The sequence below is a fragment of the Schistocerca piceifrons genome, chromosome 11 (assembly GCF_021461385.2).
Source record: "Schistocerca piceifrons isolate TAMUIC-IGC-003096 chromosome 11, iqSchPice1.1, whole genome shotgun sequence".
Classification (NCBI taxonomy): Eukaryota; Metazoa; Arthropoda; class Insecta; order Orthoptera; family Acrididae; genus Schistocerca; species Schistocerca piceifrons.
Window position 1 is genome coordinate 151,364,882 of NC_060148.1, and position 17,605 is coordinate 151,382,486.

Sequence of the window (17,605 nt, forward strand, 5' to 3'; positions counted from 1 at the left end):
CACATTCTAGTGGAAAACACTGGGAATTTAACTTTTTGAAGGGGGAAGTGATATTTCTTGACTCGGCGATCCATTGGGTCGTGTCGGGAGTCAGGAAAGTTGATGACTGGTTCAATGACGAATGTGTCAGTTTGTTGGCTGCCTTAATCTCATTCCAATTCATGTTTCAGCACATGAAAATACAGAGAAAAAAATCTGTATTTGGTATTGCTCATTAACTAGTATCTTAATCTAAGGGAGTATGGAGTAAGAATTTGAGACAATAAAAATTACTATACAGACTATGCACATATATATTATATATTATTCATGGTTTATATCTAGGTTCCACATTCTTTCATCAGCAAGCCTGAGTAAAACACATTTCGTCTTGTACAGGTCTTTCCTAAGCAATGTATTTAGCAATATTGCCGTATCAATTTTCATAATTAGGGAAAAGTCATCATATGTGTCCTTTTCATGTAAATATAGTAAACTGGTGCGTAGTTTATTAACCGTTTTATTATTTTTATGTCCATTTTCATCTCAAATCTGGAGCATGCTCGCGACCGTTATGGAGAGGAGTGCTTATTGTTGAGCGCGGGCCGGCGAGCAGTCATTGAATGTTGCCACAGTGCTTCACAGTCACGTGGTTTAACAGCGTTGGCAGTCCGCGTCCTGCACGAGGCAGATAGTTCAGTGGCTACCAATCGTTTTATAACTTGTGCACTTTGTTAAAACGTGGGTACTGGAGCAGCTAGTCAAGGCGACGTGGTCAACCTGGACGGTAAATTGACGGCACCAGCGACGAAGAACAGTCGTCGATGAAAATGACTGCTTTTACCCATTGCAGTGAGTACAATAGCTTGTCTATCCTTTGTCTGATAACCACCGTATCGTCGTTGCAACGTGAGAATACTTATAATGCTACTTCACCCGCGGAATATCAGACGTGTCCATAAGTTTATCTCAGTTTTGATTCATGTCCATACATGTGTCAGATTACGATTTTACACGCACTAATTTATATATGCGTCCATCATTTTGTCATTAAGTGAGTCATACGCAGCAGTCCGTACGTATCCATATAGGTGTCTTTATACCACAGAGTAGCACAGATGATGTTAAAATTACTTATCATAAAAGGATCATTTACAAAATATACATAGCTTTTTTAACTACTGTCCAAGACCTAACGAAAGTAGTGTTTGCTATTATGAATGGTGCTTCTGAAGCACTTTAGATTTTATATGTATTTTAAATCTGATATTTTTCTTCTTATTATTCTGTATCAACCTTTTTTTAGTTTCTTTATTAATTAACTCCGTTACTTCAATAATCAGTAAAATATACCCTCTTTGGTGTGCCGAACAGTTCACGTTCAAAACTTCATCTAATAGAAATCGGGAAAATTATTCATATTTCCTAGGCTGCTTTTGCTCACAGTAAATCAGATTTACATCATGTTTCGGTAAGTAACTACAGATACGCATTAACCAATGAGCCACGACCGTCAGTACACCCAATATACACACATCAAGTGTATTGAACCAATTTTCAAATTTCTTCCCCTACCGGGTAAGGTAGAAAGGTAAGAATGCTAAAGAAGAAAACTACAATAGGATAATGCAAAGAAATGAAAGATACGAAGATAGATAATACGTGAATAATCAGTTTAGCAAATTCATTCTTTGGCTACACCGCTTTTAATGTCATCCACGCCGCATATCTTGACTTCAGTATTAAAATGTCGCACAAATCCGCTTCCAAAGCATCGTCAAATATATCTCAAAATCACGCCATGTTGTCATAGCAGTAGAATATAAGCAGATTATCTCGGCCCTCAACTAGGTATCTTAGTATCGAAGGTTTCTATATGATACTCGTGGCATAGGAATAGTCTGTCTAAGTTTCTCCAATACAGGACCTAATTATCATTATAAATGCACATTTCTTGACCTGGATGTCTCATAGTAGTAAATAAAATGAGGTATTTAAAGAAAACCTTTACGACTTGGTAGAAGGGAGATTTGCCATAACTTAAAACTAAAGCAGGAAGTGGCACTTCGGCACATCCCTTACTCAGTTCAACGAGTGCAACCCTCTATGGCTTAAGAAAAAATTAAGGGAAATCTTATTTTCCAAATACGTACAGTACCTTCTTCAACCACTTCATATCCTTCAAGCTCCATCATTACTTTGCGTCCACCTCACTCAAATGATTACGTCACCTGCATGATATATGTACATGATGTTGACTCACATACCTTCTAAGCAGATCACACTCTTGTTTCAAGTTGCAGCTTAACATAACAAATGATTTTTGAAATGTTTTTCATGGTAATTCTTTAGGTCTACATGGTGGTAAAGTCCTATTACTCGTCCGCTAAATGGATCTGACAACACATAACAACCAATATGTGGCTTCCTGACTATAACAAACGGTCTTTCGTGTAGGTGTTGCCACTTACGATTTTTACGTAAGATGAGAGATGGTTTGAAGTGTGCTTCAGAAGAACACGCTCGTTCAGGCGATACGACAGAACTTTATTGACATGCTTGTCAAATGCCTTTTTTCTTAAATTAGCATGAGTAGTGAGAGAGATCAGGGCTTGTCTTAACTTATTATCTAGATTTACTTCTGGACCTTGTTTCTTGGGGATAGGATCAGTCCATTCATTGCTTTCCTTTTGCCTGGAGATTGGTTCTGAAGGTGTGAAACCGGTCGAAGTGTGTGGAAGGTTATTTATAATCTCTTCAAATGGAGTAACGAAATCGACCCACAGTGTTTACTGGTTCGGTATACAGGTGCGAATAAATCGATTAAATTCTTTGAAGACTCGTACTTTGGGGTCTAAATCTTGAAATTAGAATCTGTCTAATATCATTACGAGCAAGAAACTATCTCCACTCTTTTCCAACGAAGTTTGAAACATTATCAGGCAACATGATTTCCGGCTTACCAAAACGAGGAAAATAACCCGTTTCTGTTCGTCTTATTAAAGATTTTGTACTGGAAGACTTCATCGCGTATAAACGCACGTGCTTAGTGAAGAGGTCTAGCAAAACAGCAAGGTACTTAGCACCTCCTCTTCCTCTCGGAAGTGGACCTGCGTAGTCGAGACTGACTATTTGTTTAGGACGCTCAGTGCAAATAGGATTCAAAGGTATGGCATTCGAAAGATTGAAGGTCTTTGCCTTCTGACAGGTTAAACAAGTGCTTAGCAGTTTATGAATTCTCTTATGCAGATTGGGAACGTAGCAATAGGCAGAAATCTTTCTTTTACACTTCTCAGGGCCATAATGTCCCCAGGATAGGTGTATGTACCATATGAGATATTCAACGCACTCCTCAGGAATACAAACGCATCATTGCTCCGTCAACATAGATGTACGATGAAATAAAACACCATTGTGTGATTTATAAAATTTCGACAAACGATGATTAGGGTTGTCTTGTAGAAGCTATTTGACTCTCTTCCATTTACGGTCGGTTTCTTGCAGAGTACCCATCTGTCGGCTAAGCCGTAGAAAATAACTACGATTCAAGGGATCAAGGAGTATCTTGTGATTGGAAATCTGTTCTACAAGTTCCGTAGGCTCCGGCATACCTTCCGGCATGCGTGTCAATGCATCTGAAACGATGTTCTTCTTGCCTTTCACGTAAACAATTTCGAAATTGTACCCTTGCAGAAACAGGCACAAGTGAGTAAGTCTCGGATGATAGAGCTCACACGAGAGGAGAAAACTAAGAGCTTGATGGTCGGACTATACTTTGATCGGATGACCATAAATGTAATAACTGAAACTTGACTGCCAGCGCACACAACACACCACCGGGCAGAGACGGCGCCACCCGCCGCCAGGAGGCGCCCCGCATCGGAGAAAGAAACACCACTCGGAGGCCCAACGATCGGGAATCGATCGGGAATACCGCCGCCACGGCACACTAAGGACATCACAAACATCCATGCCCGAAGCCGGATTCGAACCTGCAACCGTAGCTGTCGCGCGGTCCCAGACTGAAGAGTCTAGAACTACTCAGCCACTCCAGCCAGCCAAGAAGAAGGGATTATATGCGTTCAAATTGTGCATGAAAGAAACGGATTCAGTCTCTCAATCCTACTGAAACACATTACTGATGTGAACTTTTAGAGTGCTAGTAGCTGTCCAGCACACTATTGTTTAAAAAGTTGTGAAGGTTGTGTAATACAGCACAAAATCTTGAAATGAAAGTGAAAAACAGTTCCTTTTATAAGAGTTTTAGCAGTAATATACCTAAGTTTAAAGACACAAAGGCTGCTGATGAATGTTCATAATTTTCTGAGTTACAAGAACACATTCAATGAGCCAAAATAGGAGAGGATTTAGCATTAAAACGTAAGTTTACAAAGAACTGCTGGGGTCTTGCAACTTAAGACAATCAGAACAGGCAGAAGTACAGAAGAAGATAATTATGAACCACCAGATGACAAAGATGCCGCTTAATCCCATAAGGCAATGTTTTGCACACCATAATTTGTTATTTTCCAGCTGTTTCAGCAGTAGAACATGTTGTGTTCAGTGGATGATATATGAATAACGTGAACTATACTGCCTGGGTAGCAATGAAGTGTTAAATGTCTTTGAAATTTTGTTAAGGAAAGAGGTGCTCCTTTATTTCAGGCTATATTACAAGGAATTAATTTTCAATAAGGATGAATGTATCTGAAGTGGTTGCACCATGAATAACCCAAAGTATTTCACATGGATAAGTGAAACACTTCTGAAGTCTGTACAAGAAGACAAGTTTTTTCAGTCCAGTTGTTACAAATTATAATTTTTATTGACAAAATACATATTTTTAAATATATACTTTATTAATGCAAACTGTGCAGCAAGGGTAGCTGATCTTGACCATTTTTAAGCTGTATTCAGAAAAGCAGTTTCTGCTTTTTTTGGTTGCAGCAAGATGCAAATGATTACAAAGTATACATATATTGCATATGGTAATTACTTTCTTCATTTAACTAATTTATAATTATTTTAAAAATGGGATTGTCTCTTAGAGTTCTTGAGAACATTTCATGATTTCTTGAAAACTATACGTTTTATCCATTTCATAACGTACTTAATGTCCATGTTAGTTGTTCTCAAATCTAAGCATGTCCTCTTCTACTTTCCATGTCACCATGTCCGATAAACATACGCTATTATTTATGAAAAATAACGATGTATTTTATACCAGGAACGCCACATATGTTTGAAACATAGTTTAACACTTAATTTGTTTAATGTAGATTTTTAATTCCAATATAAAGTGATCTAATAGTTTTTTCGGTTTTCCTCTCTTTCAGTTAACAAGAATATGTTCAGGTTTGGGACTAACAGTGTCTCCATAGGAAAGACGGAAGAGAGATTAGGGCGAAAATTCACATGTACCATGAGATTGTTTCCCCTCACTTGTTATAGAGAGATATCAGGATGGGGAATGGATAGTACTGGTTTTATCTAGGCATGCAATTCACAGTGATGTCTAGAGGATACAGTCAGTTGTAGATGCCAGTAGTAACAAAATGATGCCAAATATATCTCTATTTTTGCACTCGGACTTGATTATATAATGTACTGGCAGTGTGCAAGTAAAGTGACTTTTAAGTAGAAACTCGAGATTTCGGACATTTCTTCATTGTCTTCTACCGACCATGAGGATGCTGAAAATCATTGAAAGTTCTAGTTTCTGCAGAAGGGTGATACATTTTGAACGCCAAGAGAATTTAACGAGACAGCGTTAAACTTCTGCAGACAGAATTGGTCATGCATGAATAAAGTGTGTTACCTATCTGCTTCATTGTGATCTATTTAGGCTTGTATGATACGTCTATTGTAATGCTATTGCGCCATGCTGATTTAGCTTATGGTGATTCTTTCTGATTTCCACAGGCAGGTAAAATCGTCATCACACAACTCAGAGCACTAAAGCATTATCTCTCTCCCCCTCCCTCCTTCTCTCTCTCTCTCTCTCTCTCTCTCTCTCTCTCTCTCTCTCTCTCTCTCTCTCCATTAATATCTTCTCACAAGATGTAAGAGTAATCCAGCTTTCAGTTATAAAATATTGTTACTGATTTTCTTTACTTCATCTGCTATGGGCATTGTTTGTGAATGCAGTGTGTCATTACTACCATACAATTAAATAAATTCCCGTAACAGCATTAAAAAATTAGGAAGTTATTTGTTCATTCGTGAAACCTTTGGACACTTTTAGAGCACTGTCCTCAATGACGATATCAAATACATAAAAGTTATCTCAGTGTTGACAACTCCCGCTATCATTTAGTGTTATGTATTAATGTAATGACAGTCATCTAGGCTTTTCTCACATAGTATGAACAGTTAGTCTCCAGCTGGAAAGCTCTGTAGTCCATATCCCTTCATAGTAAACTGTTCTGATTATTGGAACTAACAGTTTCTAGACTGCCAAGCACTTTCTTGATGATTATTTAATGATGGGCACAGATTTTTTCACGTTGCTTATTTAGTCCTGATAAGGGTAGACATAAAAAATACAAGGGTGTTGTTTACATTTCCGTGAAATGTTACACTTTCTTGCGTAAAACTATCTCATTAGATCTTTCCTCATCTCGTTGTTTGCAGCTTAGTATTGCAGTAAATCTCGCTTTTCACCAATAATGCAACATATGTTTTCAGTGCATAAACCATTTATCTCTCTGGTTTAAATTACTGGACTCATCCCTCCACCACTTTTTGTCTATTGAATTTTCTCTTTTTCTCCCACAACTTACGAGTTGTTATGGGTGTTGTTTTCCCTTTGTGGTATTACTCGAACAGAATAAATTTGCAGTACTTTCCAGAAAGAAAATAGTGTCTGAAATTATTTATTAAAATTTAGTGTAACTGTAACTGTATCTTCAGACAGATTTATTTATCCACCTCAAGGAGATGGTTGTACAATGATAACACACACACACACACACACACACACACACACACACACACACACACACACACACAATTGGCAATCCCCATTAAGGATGTGCTAAAACCGTAGCAACTGGACAGGCCTTTTCCAGTCATCTGTGGATACATCTGATAGCCTGTTTTGAGACTCCAGTCCATAGTGAACACGTCGGAGCCTGTGTAGTGAGGACTACACACAAACAAAGCTTCATATCTGAAGTATTGGTCGATCGTTGACAGCATTAAATTCCCTTTTGTTCTGCAGAATGACTGAGTCGGGATATCTGTGCATTTGGGAGTCGGATGTGTGCGATGGACAGTGGGTGACATCAGGCACTTGGCAGCTGGTGATAGACTTCTGACATTTCAGTGTGGCTATCAGGCTCTTGACACTTTACCACATCTGGCACTTGTCTTTCGGGTTCATGTGGCAGCCAAGTGGACACTCGAAGTCCTTGGAAAACTCGGGTTGGTTGCTGAATGGGCCCAGTATGCGAAAGCGGCTCGGTGGGTGAACGTCAGTCAAGATGCTCTGGCGCATCTGCTCAACACGGTACCTGTGAATGGAACGGAGCAGAAAGTCATTATTCTTTCTTGGTGCTTACTTGCTCAAACGAGGGCTAAAAACTAACACTCTTCAACTGAGAGAACTTAAATACTGGCAATAAAATTAAATAAAAAGGTATGACAGCAGTTTATAAAGTACCAGGAATTTATCTCTAACTTTTATTATAAAGAACATCACAGAATTAAATTTATTCATATACAAATACTTTTACAACATGGTGACTCATCATAACAACACAAATAATTAACTTGTCCACAAACTTGCACATGCTACACATGTGAAACACATACACAATGTGATCAAAAGTATACGGACACCCCCACAAACATACCTTTTTCATATTAGGTGCATTGTGCTGCCACCTACTGCCAGGTACTCCATATCAGCGACCTCAGTAGTCATTAGACATCGTGAGAGAGCAGAATGGGGCGCACCGCAGAGTTCATGGACTTTGCGGTGGTCTAGCGGTTCTAGGCGCTCAGTCCAGAACCGCGCGAGTGCTACGGTCGCAGGTTCGAATCCTGACTCGGGCATGGATGTGTGTGATGTCCTTAGGTTAGTTAGGTTTAAGTAGTTCTAAGTTCTAGGGGACTGATGACCACAGATGTTAAGTCCCATAGTGCTCAGAGCCATTTGAACCAAGTTCATGGACTTCAAAATAGTTCAAATGGCTCTGAGCACTACGGGACTGAACATTTGAGGTCATCAGTCCCCTAAAACGTAGAACTACATAAACCTAACTAACCTGAGAACATCACACACATCCATGCCCCAGGCGGAATTCGAACCTGCGACCATATCAGTCGCGCAGTTCCAGACTGAAGCACCTAGAACTGCTCAGCCACACCGGTCGACCTCATGGACTTCGAACGTTGTCAGGTGATTGGGTGTCACTTATGTCATACGTTGGTGTGCTAAATTTCCACACTCCTGAACATCCCTAGGTCTACTGTTTCCGATGTAATAGTGAGGTGCTGTGTGGCTGGTCCCGGCAGAGGTTCGAGTCCTCCCTCGGGCATGGGTGTGTGTGTTTGTCCTTAGGATAATTTAGGTTAAGTAGTGTGTAAGCTTAGGGACTAATGACCTTAGCAGTTAAGTCCCATAAGATTTTTAAAAAAGTAGTGAGGTGGAAACGTGAAGGGACACATACAGGACAAAAGCATACAGGCTGATCTAATCTGTGGACTGACAGAGACCGCTGATAGTTGAAGAGGGTCGTAATTTGTAACAGGAAAACACCTATCCATGCCATTACACAGGAATACCAAACTGCATCAGGACCCACTGCAAGTACTATAACGGTTAGGCTGGAGGTGAGAAAACTTGGATTTCGTGGCCGAGCAGCTGCTCATAAGCCACACATCACGCCGGTAAATGCCAAACGACGCCTCACTTGGTGTAAGGAGCGTAAACATTGGATGATTGAACAATGGAAAAACGTTGTGGAGTGACGAATCACGGTATACAATGTGGTGATCCGATAGCAGTGTTTGGATATGGTGAATGCCCAATGAACGTCATCTGCCAGGGTGTGTAGTGCCAACAGTAAAATTCTGAGGCGGTGGTGTTGTGGTGTGGTCGAGTTTTTCATGAAGGAGGCTTGCACCCCCTGTTGTGGCACTATCACAGCACAGGCCTACATTGATGTTTTAAGCACCTTCCCACTGTTGAAGAGCAATTCGGGGATGGCGACTGCATCATTCATCACGATTGGGCACCTGTTCATAATGTACGGCCTGTGGTGGATTAGTTACACGACAATAACATCTCTGTAATGGACTGGCCTGCACAGAGTCCTGACGTGAATCATATAGAACGCCTTTGGGATGTTTTGGAACGCCGAGTTCGTGCCAGGCCTCACCGACTGACAACTATACCTCTCCTAAGTGCACCACTCTGTGAATATTGGGCTGCCATTCTCCAAGAAACCTTCTAGTGCCTGATTGAACGTATGCCTGCGAGAGTGGAAGCTGTCATCAAGGCTAAGGGTGGGTCATCACCATATTGAATTCCAGCATTACCAATGGAAGGCGCCACAAACCTGTAAGTCATTTTCAGCCAGGTGTCTGGATACTCTTGACCACATAGTGTACATGCAACACACATGCGTTAATACCTACAGACCGACTGTACAAAAATACATCTGCACAAACACACATATACACTGCTAAACGTACGTGAATACATGCATACATACACACATTCACACACACACACACACACACACACACACACACACAAACACACAGTGCACAGATGCACTCACACTGTGTAAATGGATATACTCATACATATGAACTGCAACGCACATACATAGTGTAGAAACATATAAACCACACAATCATATATGTGTTTTTTTGTTCTTCAAATTAAAAACTGGTTGGATGCAGCTCTCTATCTCAGTCTGTCCAGAGCAAACCTTCTTCACCTCTGCATTAGTACTGCGGACTACATCCTCATGACCCTGCTTACTATTTTCGATCATTGGCCTCCTTGCTACATTTGGTTATTTGTAAGTACCTCAAGGACTTCACAACATGACAGTGGAAAATCTACAAGATGTACAAAAAAATGACCAACATTAATCGACAGAGCATCTCTTGAAGCGTCGATATGGAGGAGTTACACTTTGGAGGGAAGCTTGTCACAAGATGTAGATAAGCAGTCTGCTCAATATTGCTGCACTGAAGTAGTTCACACGTGGAGATAGGAAACCCACTGAACAAATTTTAGAAGCAGGCTACTGTTGTGCCGTTGTAGGCAGTTTGTGTCAGTGTATTCAGTGAATTTCAGGCATGTAATGATGTTCGCCATGACACGAATTGTCTCCATACTGAGAACCTGCAGTGTGACTTAAAAACTGGAGAGATGCCCTATCCATTGATGTGTCTCTGTTTTCTGTATGCCCTGCAGTTTTGAAACAGTGTTCTGAAATCCTGAAAGATATTAAGAAGAAACATCTGTTGTATATCTACACTCTTCAAACTATTATGAAGTGCGTGGCAGTGGATACACACTTATTGGACCTTGTATTATAGTTTCAGCCCATTCCATTCACGTATGGAGTATTGTTAAAATGACTGCTTAAATAATTTAATCTTGTCTTTTGTGTCCTTATACGAGTAATATGTAGGTTGTTGTAGTGTATTCCTAGATTCATCAGTTAAAATTGCTTCTTTACTTATTACTATTGTGACTTACTGTTACTTTAGTCATAGGATACTATGAACTCTTATTTTATGAGATTGTTTTCTAAACGTTTGAAGCAAGTGGTAAATCTTTGCATTGCTTTGATATCTTATCAAGACCTGACGAATATTTATGCAGTTTCTAGACAGTTCTACAGCTAAAGGTGTTATCTGTGAAAAGTGTGAGGTTATTACTAATAATGTCTGACATGTCATTGATATACAACATGAACGGCAAAGATTCCAACATAATTTTCTTGAGCATTCCCCAAGTTACTTCTACATCTGATGATTACGCCCCGTCCAGGATAATCTGTTCCTTCTTTACTACCTAGTGAAGCCACTTCAGCCATTTGCAGTGACTCCATTTTCAATTGCTATGAATTGCCAGTACTGTTTCACTACCACAGAAATAGAATGTACTGAGTGAGTGTCAGGGATGGGACCCCTCTACTGACTTGGAGCACCAGGCCTGTGCGACGGACACCCAGAACATCTGTCGTGGAGAGAGGCTGGGCAGCGCGGGCAGCCTCAGTTCTGGCTGGCCGGTGCGGCGCTCCAGGGCGAGGTAGGCGCGGTACGCCTCCTTGATGCCGCCATTGTCTGCGATGTTCTCCCCCTGTGTGATGAGCCCATTCAGCTGCAACGTGACACACCGCTATCAGTCACCATCACTCACCACCATCAGTTGCTTCTGCTTGTAGTCTTCTGCTGTTTACCTATGTACATGATTGCGAAAACAGAGTGAAATGAAGGAGAGTGCATGTTCCGTTGTATCCAATAACATATGTATTGAAGAACACGTTTTTACTGATCTTAATTGTACAGAATTACAGAATGTATAGTGGCCAAATTATGTGGGATTCGTAAAGTAAAATGCCTGAGATGTGAAGTACCCTCATCAGAATGGCGATCAGTCAAATGAGAAAACTGAAATGTCCCAGATAAGATGAATCTTCACAAGCATGTTTAGTATTCAAATGAATCAGAAAAAATTATCATGTGACATCCACTTTCACTGAAATGATTAGTCGAGTGGGGCAGTCAGATAAGATGCATCCTGACTGGCACGTCGATAAGTAAAGTATTAGGTATCGTGCACCTGAATTGGAATAGTAACTATTAAAATGGGGCAGTCAACTATTTCAAATCATACGCATCTGCATCTGCATGTTGACCTGTGAAGTAGGCCAAATAAGGTGTCTCTTCATCAGAGTGGTAATGAATGAAATGGGCCAGTTGATTGCAGCACGGAGTGACCGCGTGGTTTGAGGCGACGGATTGTGTCGTGCCCCTCCCCCCGCCACCTCCCCGCCCCCACCCCCACTGAAGGTTTGAGTCCTCTCTCGGGCATTGGTGTGTGTGTGTGTGTGTGTGTGTGTGTGTGTGTGTGTGTGTGTGTGTGTTGCTCTTAAAATAAGTTATCTTAGGTAATGTGTAAGTCTAGCGACCAGTGACCTCAGTAGTTTGGTCCCTTAGGAATTCACACACATCTGAACATTTTTTTGACCAGTCCACTATAGTATCTGAAATCCATCTTCACTGAAATAATTAGTGAAATGGGAGAGTTCAGTATGGGAGGTGCATTGCATCAGAATGGTAGTTAGCAAATTGGCCTACAGCTGTCACGTTAGATGTGCACCTTCAGAATGTGATAAGTCAAATTAGCTGTATGATGAGAATCTTCATCCAAATTGTGATTACGGAAACAGGAGAAACTAAGGCTTATTGTGTTCCAGAATTGGACCAGTATGGCTACTGTTTTCTTTAAAGAGGAGGGTGAGCAATATTTTCAGAGAAGGAGGCGCTAGGCCGGACCAGCAGGTTTACTCACGTGCATGCCTGTCTGCTTATCAGTGAGATTCCCGTACTGTGAGATGATGCAGCGTGCCTTCTTAAGAAACTTGTCACGAGTCACAGGGTCCCACCAGTCCACCACGTTACCATCCTTGTCATACCGACGACCCTGAAGATGGTTGAAACATTAAAGCTGTGTTAAAAATACTTATAATATAGCCATTTTTTCTAGATTCTTAGCCATCTACATTGTTTCGCCCTCCTTCCCAGTTCCATTCCTGAATGGTGCATGGGAGGAACAGTTGGTAAGCCTTCATATGAGTTGCAGTCTTGCAATTTTTCTTTCATGGTCTTACTGCCAGTTATGCATAGGATGAAGGGACATTTTGGTTGACCCTTATAGGAACATACTGACGTGGTAATTTTGCACAAATGCCACTGGTACTGGATGAGCATCTTTGTTATGTCTTCCTACTTCCTAAACAAATCTGTGACAAAATTCACTGCTCTTCTTTGTATCTTTTCCATTGCCTCTAACTATCTTGTCTGGTACAGGTTCTAGAATGTGAAGCAATGCTAAAGCATTGGTCAAACGAGGGTTTGAATAACTGTCTTTATGGATGGACTACATTTCCTGTGGCCTTCTTCCAATATCTCCCAGTGTCATCCACTGTGGAGTAGCACTAGGAGTAACTTCTTTGATTAATAGTCAAAATGTTTAGGATCCGATTTTGGGTTGCCCTCGTTCCCACACTGATTAAATTTTTAACAATAGTCATGTCGAATAACAGCTGAAGGCTGCCAACAGCTTTGCTAAGGGATGGACAGAGTCTCAAGCTACCCTCTTGCACTTCAGGTGGGAAACTGGTACCAAAACACAGAAGAATCTCTACTGTAAATCAATTCAAATTATATGAGAGACCAATACTAGAAAGACTGCTACCACTCACAGAATAAAAACTCATAGCTCAACAAGCAGGTTTCAGACATTGAAAGGACGACACAAGCCAGATTTTACACCTTAAAGAATGAATTGAGGAAGGATATCAATATAAATTAAACACAAGAGTTGCTCTGATGGTTCTGTCTGTTGATTACCATAGGATTTTGCTGGCCAAGCTGTTCTACAATTCCAAAAATCAGCATTTTACTCAAGCTATTTAGTCAGTTCTCAAGTTGATCAAGAGAAAGGTAGACATAGAAATCAATGTAGTTGTATGCCTTGGGAAGTGAGCTGAAACCAATTTTATTTAAATTGTACAAAAAATACCAACTAATTCCCAGTAATTAAAATTATTTCAATACAACAGTATAGGATGAAGTAAAAAAAATTTTTAATTCTCAGTAAGATTTAGCATTTCCTCCCTATGCACATGATCATGTTCTTCCTGCACAGGATAAAAATGTTTAGTCAGTTTCTGAGAAACTAACACGGACCTTCTCTCTCACATCAATTTGTTACAAACAAAATTCATTGAGACTAAATATTTTAAAAGTATGTGCCTTTTATTCAAGATCTAGATTGACAATATAGGTACTCAGGCAGTTGGAACACACAGACACTCCTAAATATGTAGCAGTATTAGTAGCAAAGCAATGAGGTTTCTCAGAGAAATAGTACATTGGACGTGAATATTGATCATGAACACATGTTATCCTCAATGACCTAAAAGCATGTAGCCATCATGCAGCCATGTTGGATATGTTCAAAATATCCAAATGATCCGAATTGTGTAAATGAAATAGCCAATAAGTATGTGGCCGCAGAGCTGCCATCTTGGCCTTACTAAAAGTATTCAGACGATCTGAATGGTGTAAATGAAACAAATGATCAGTATGTACCCTGGTGATATTTGCGCATGATTGTTTAAAACTCACAGTGCGAAGTGGACACGTGGTGAACAGGGGCATGCTTTGTCATTAGAACCACTGTTTTGTCAAGACACTAAATATTTAAAAAGTAAATGCATTTTATCTAACAAGGGGAGATCAAAACATTGGGTTCACAGATTTACTTTAAGTTTTGTGCGTCTGTAGCAGGCCATTAAAACAACATTGTGTGCAAATAGTAAGGAGCACTGCTCTAGATCGTATTATGTAACTGATGTATATGTGTCACCTGGTAGAGTTCATGGTGGTGAAGTGGTGCTGACACGGTAACTCAGTGTGTTCAGTCAGAGAGATGGCTGCCCTCTGTAATAAACAAAACTGAGTGAATGAGCTTCACCAGGTGTCATGGGACGTCCACAACAAACAAATGCAATAAACATGAAGAAACAAAATGAAATTAAAAAAAAGTGATTAGCATTTGAGCTCTATAAGATGAGCCAGTGTGAGGTGACAGTTCGACTCCTTCCCAAACTTAAATTTTAATTTAGATTTTTTCATCACTGGTCATATTATTTAACGTATATGTTATTTGAGAGGTAATATAATTTTAAAAAAGCCACGTGTATTTGCATGAAGTATTAGTGAATATAATGTTTTCTACTACTTACCATTTTAATTAAATTTAATTATTAGAAGAAACATATTTATAACTATCGACAAGTAAATGAAATGAATTGAGTTTTCCTGAAAATGTATGCCTGTTACGATTTGTGAAGTCCTATATACACTCAGTCTAGTAAGGTAACCAGAACATTGTTACTTCGAGCAGTGGACACGAAGCCAGGTCTCATTTGGCAGTTAACCTGCGTAGTGGTGAGACATTGCTAATGTAGCAACAACGAATAGCGAGACTGCAAATTTTTTGAATATCATGGAACTTAAACTGGAACTTCAAATATGAAGGTTTCAGTGGGAGTCAAACCGTCGCCTCATACACGTTCGTCTTACGAAGCTATGCATTAACCACTTGACCACCATTAACTCCAACAGCCAGCACCTACGCACAGGCACATGCATAATATAATACACCAATAAAACTTCTCTTTTGATTTTCTCTGAATTGCCAGAGTAGTGCACCTTACTATTTGCACGTTATGTTGTTTTACTGGGCGACTAGAGACATACTAAGTTTTAAGCAAATCTGTGATCTCAACGTCGTTGCCTCTCCTTGTAAGATCTAGACTGGCAATATAGATACTCATAATATACTGAAGAACCAAAGAAACGGATACACCTGCCTAATATCGTGTAGGGACCCTGCGAGCACGCAGAAGTGCTGCAACACGGCATGACGTGGACTCGACTAAAGTCTGAAGTAGTGATGGAGGGAATTGACACCATGAATCTTACAGGGTTGTCCATAAATCCTTAAGAATACAAAGGGGTGGAGATCTCTTCTAAACAGCACATTGCAAAGCATCCCAGATATACTCAATAAGGTCCTGGTCTGGAGGGTTTGGTGGCCAGCAGAAGTGTTTAAACTCAGAAGAGCGTTCCTGAACCCACTCTGTAGCAATTATGGATGTGTGGGGTGTCGCATTGTGTCGAATTGTCCGTGTCTGTTGGAATGCACAATGGACATGAATGAATGCAGGTAATCAGACAGGATGCTTATCTATGTGTCACCTGTCACAGTCATATCTAGACATATGAGGCTTGTCATATCACTCCAACTGCAAATGCCCCACACCATTGCAGATCCTCCATCAGCTTGAGCAGTTCCCAGCTGACATGCAGGATCCATGGATCCATGAGGTTGTCTCCCTACCCGTACATGTCCATCTGCTCGATACAATTGGAAACGAGTGTCATCTGACCAGACAAGATGTTTCCAGTCATCAACAATCCAGCGCCAGTGTTGACCAGCCCAGGTGAGGTGTAAAGCTTGTGTCATGCAGTCATCAAGGGTACACGAGTAGGCCTTCAGCTACTAAAGCCCATATCAATGATATTTCTTTGAATCGTTCGCATGCTGACACTTGTTGATGGTCCAGCATTGAAATCTGCAGCAACTTGCGGAAGGGCTGCACTTCTATTAAACTGAACAATTTTCTTCAGTCGTTGTTGGTCCTATTGTTGCAGAAATTATTTCTGGTCACAGTGAGGTCAGACAATTGATGTTTTACCGGATTCCTGATATTCACAGCACACAAGTGAAATGGTTGTGCAGGAAAATCCACACTTCATCATTACCTCGGTGAGCTGTGTCCCATTGCTCGTGTGCTGTATACAACATCACGTTCAAACTCACTTAGTCGTGATAAGCTGCCATTGTAGCAGAAGTAACCGATCTAACGACTGCTCCAGACACTTCTTGTCTTGTATAGGCGTTGTCGAGAGCAGTACGGTATTCTGCCTATTTGCATATCTCTGTATTTGAATTCATATGCCTATACCAGTTTCTTTGGCGCTTCATTGTATACTAGGAGGGCAGCTGGACACACAGACACTCATAAATATTTAGAAATATTAGTAGCAAGGTAATGGGGTTTCTGGGACAAATATGACATCATGCATGCATGTGCACACAAACATCCCCCACTATTGGCGATGATCAAAGTTCTATCTTTGTACCACACTTGGTGCAAGGCGTAATGGACTCTCAAGTTAAATATTTACAAATCTAATTTGACTGTATTGTTGTTCTATAATTGTACAAAAGACATGTTAGCTAAAATATTACTCTGAACAGGCAAGCTAGTGATAGTTGACAGTTCCTCTTACGACTAAATGAGGCTATGTGAGTGGCGGCACCAAAAAGGACTTTCACTACCTGACAAAGCACTATTTTGGGGAGAGGTGGGAAGATAAATCATCATGTTCTAAACCAGAAAAACATAAATGATGCTTTTGACTGGCTAATATAGCCTTTTTCTTATTATTTATATCTTGGGATTATCTGTTTTTATTTTCCATTGATGTAAAAAAAGTGAACTTTTGAGGAAGGCTGCAACATTAGTGATTGGAAATGTGGTGCCAATGGACTCTAAAAAAGTTTACATACTGGATCTCCACAAGTAATTATTAAATAATAGGATGTTTATTCATCGGTGTCTCATTTTCTGACACATTAGCGCAACAGGGTATATTAAAACTGGCTCGTTTTGACGAGATCTTCAATGTAGTGTATCTCTTAAACTGCACAATTTCCTAGTACAAAAGTATTACACCAAAATCCGCCAAATATCTTTATAAACACTGTTCTATTTGCTTCTGTCATATGCTG

At 40.2% G+C, this 17,605-nt stretch overlaps 1 protein-coding gene across 3 annotated transcripts in view; it reads right to left on the reverse strand.

Annotated features, from left to right (window-relative positions):
• Positions 1-4,782: 4,782 nt before the first annotated feature.
• LOC124719898 (neprilysin-2-like) overlaps positions 4,783-17,605 on the reverse strand; it is a 252,554-nt gene continuing 239,731 nt past the window's right edge. For 2 of the 3 annotated variants that reach the window (XM_047245084.1, XM_047245085.1), the window contains exons 13-15: positions 12,527-12,658; positions 11,151-11,332; positions 4,783-7,493 (exon numbers count right to left, since the gene is read on the reverse strand). In XM_047245084.1, coding sequence (XP_047101040.1) covers positions 7,331-7,493; positions 11,151-11,332; positions 12,527-12,658 — 477 coding nt within the window. In that variant the 3' untranslated portion in view covers positions 4,783-7,330. The remainder of the gene's footprint in view (positions 7,494-11,150; positions 11,333-12,526; positions 12,659-17,605) is intronic. The other variant, XM_047245086.1, reaches the window with a different exon arrangement.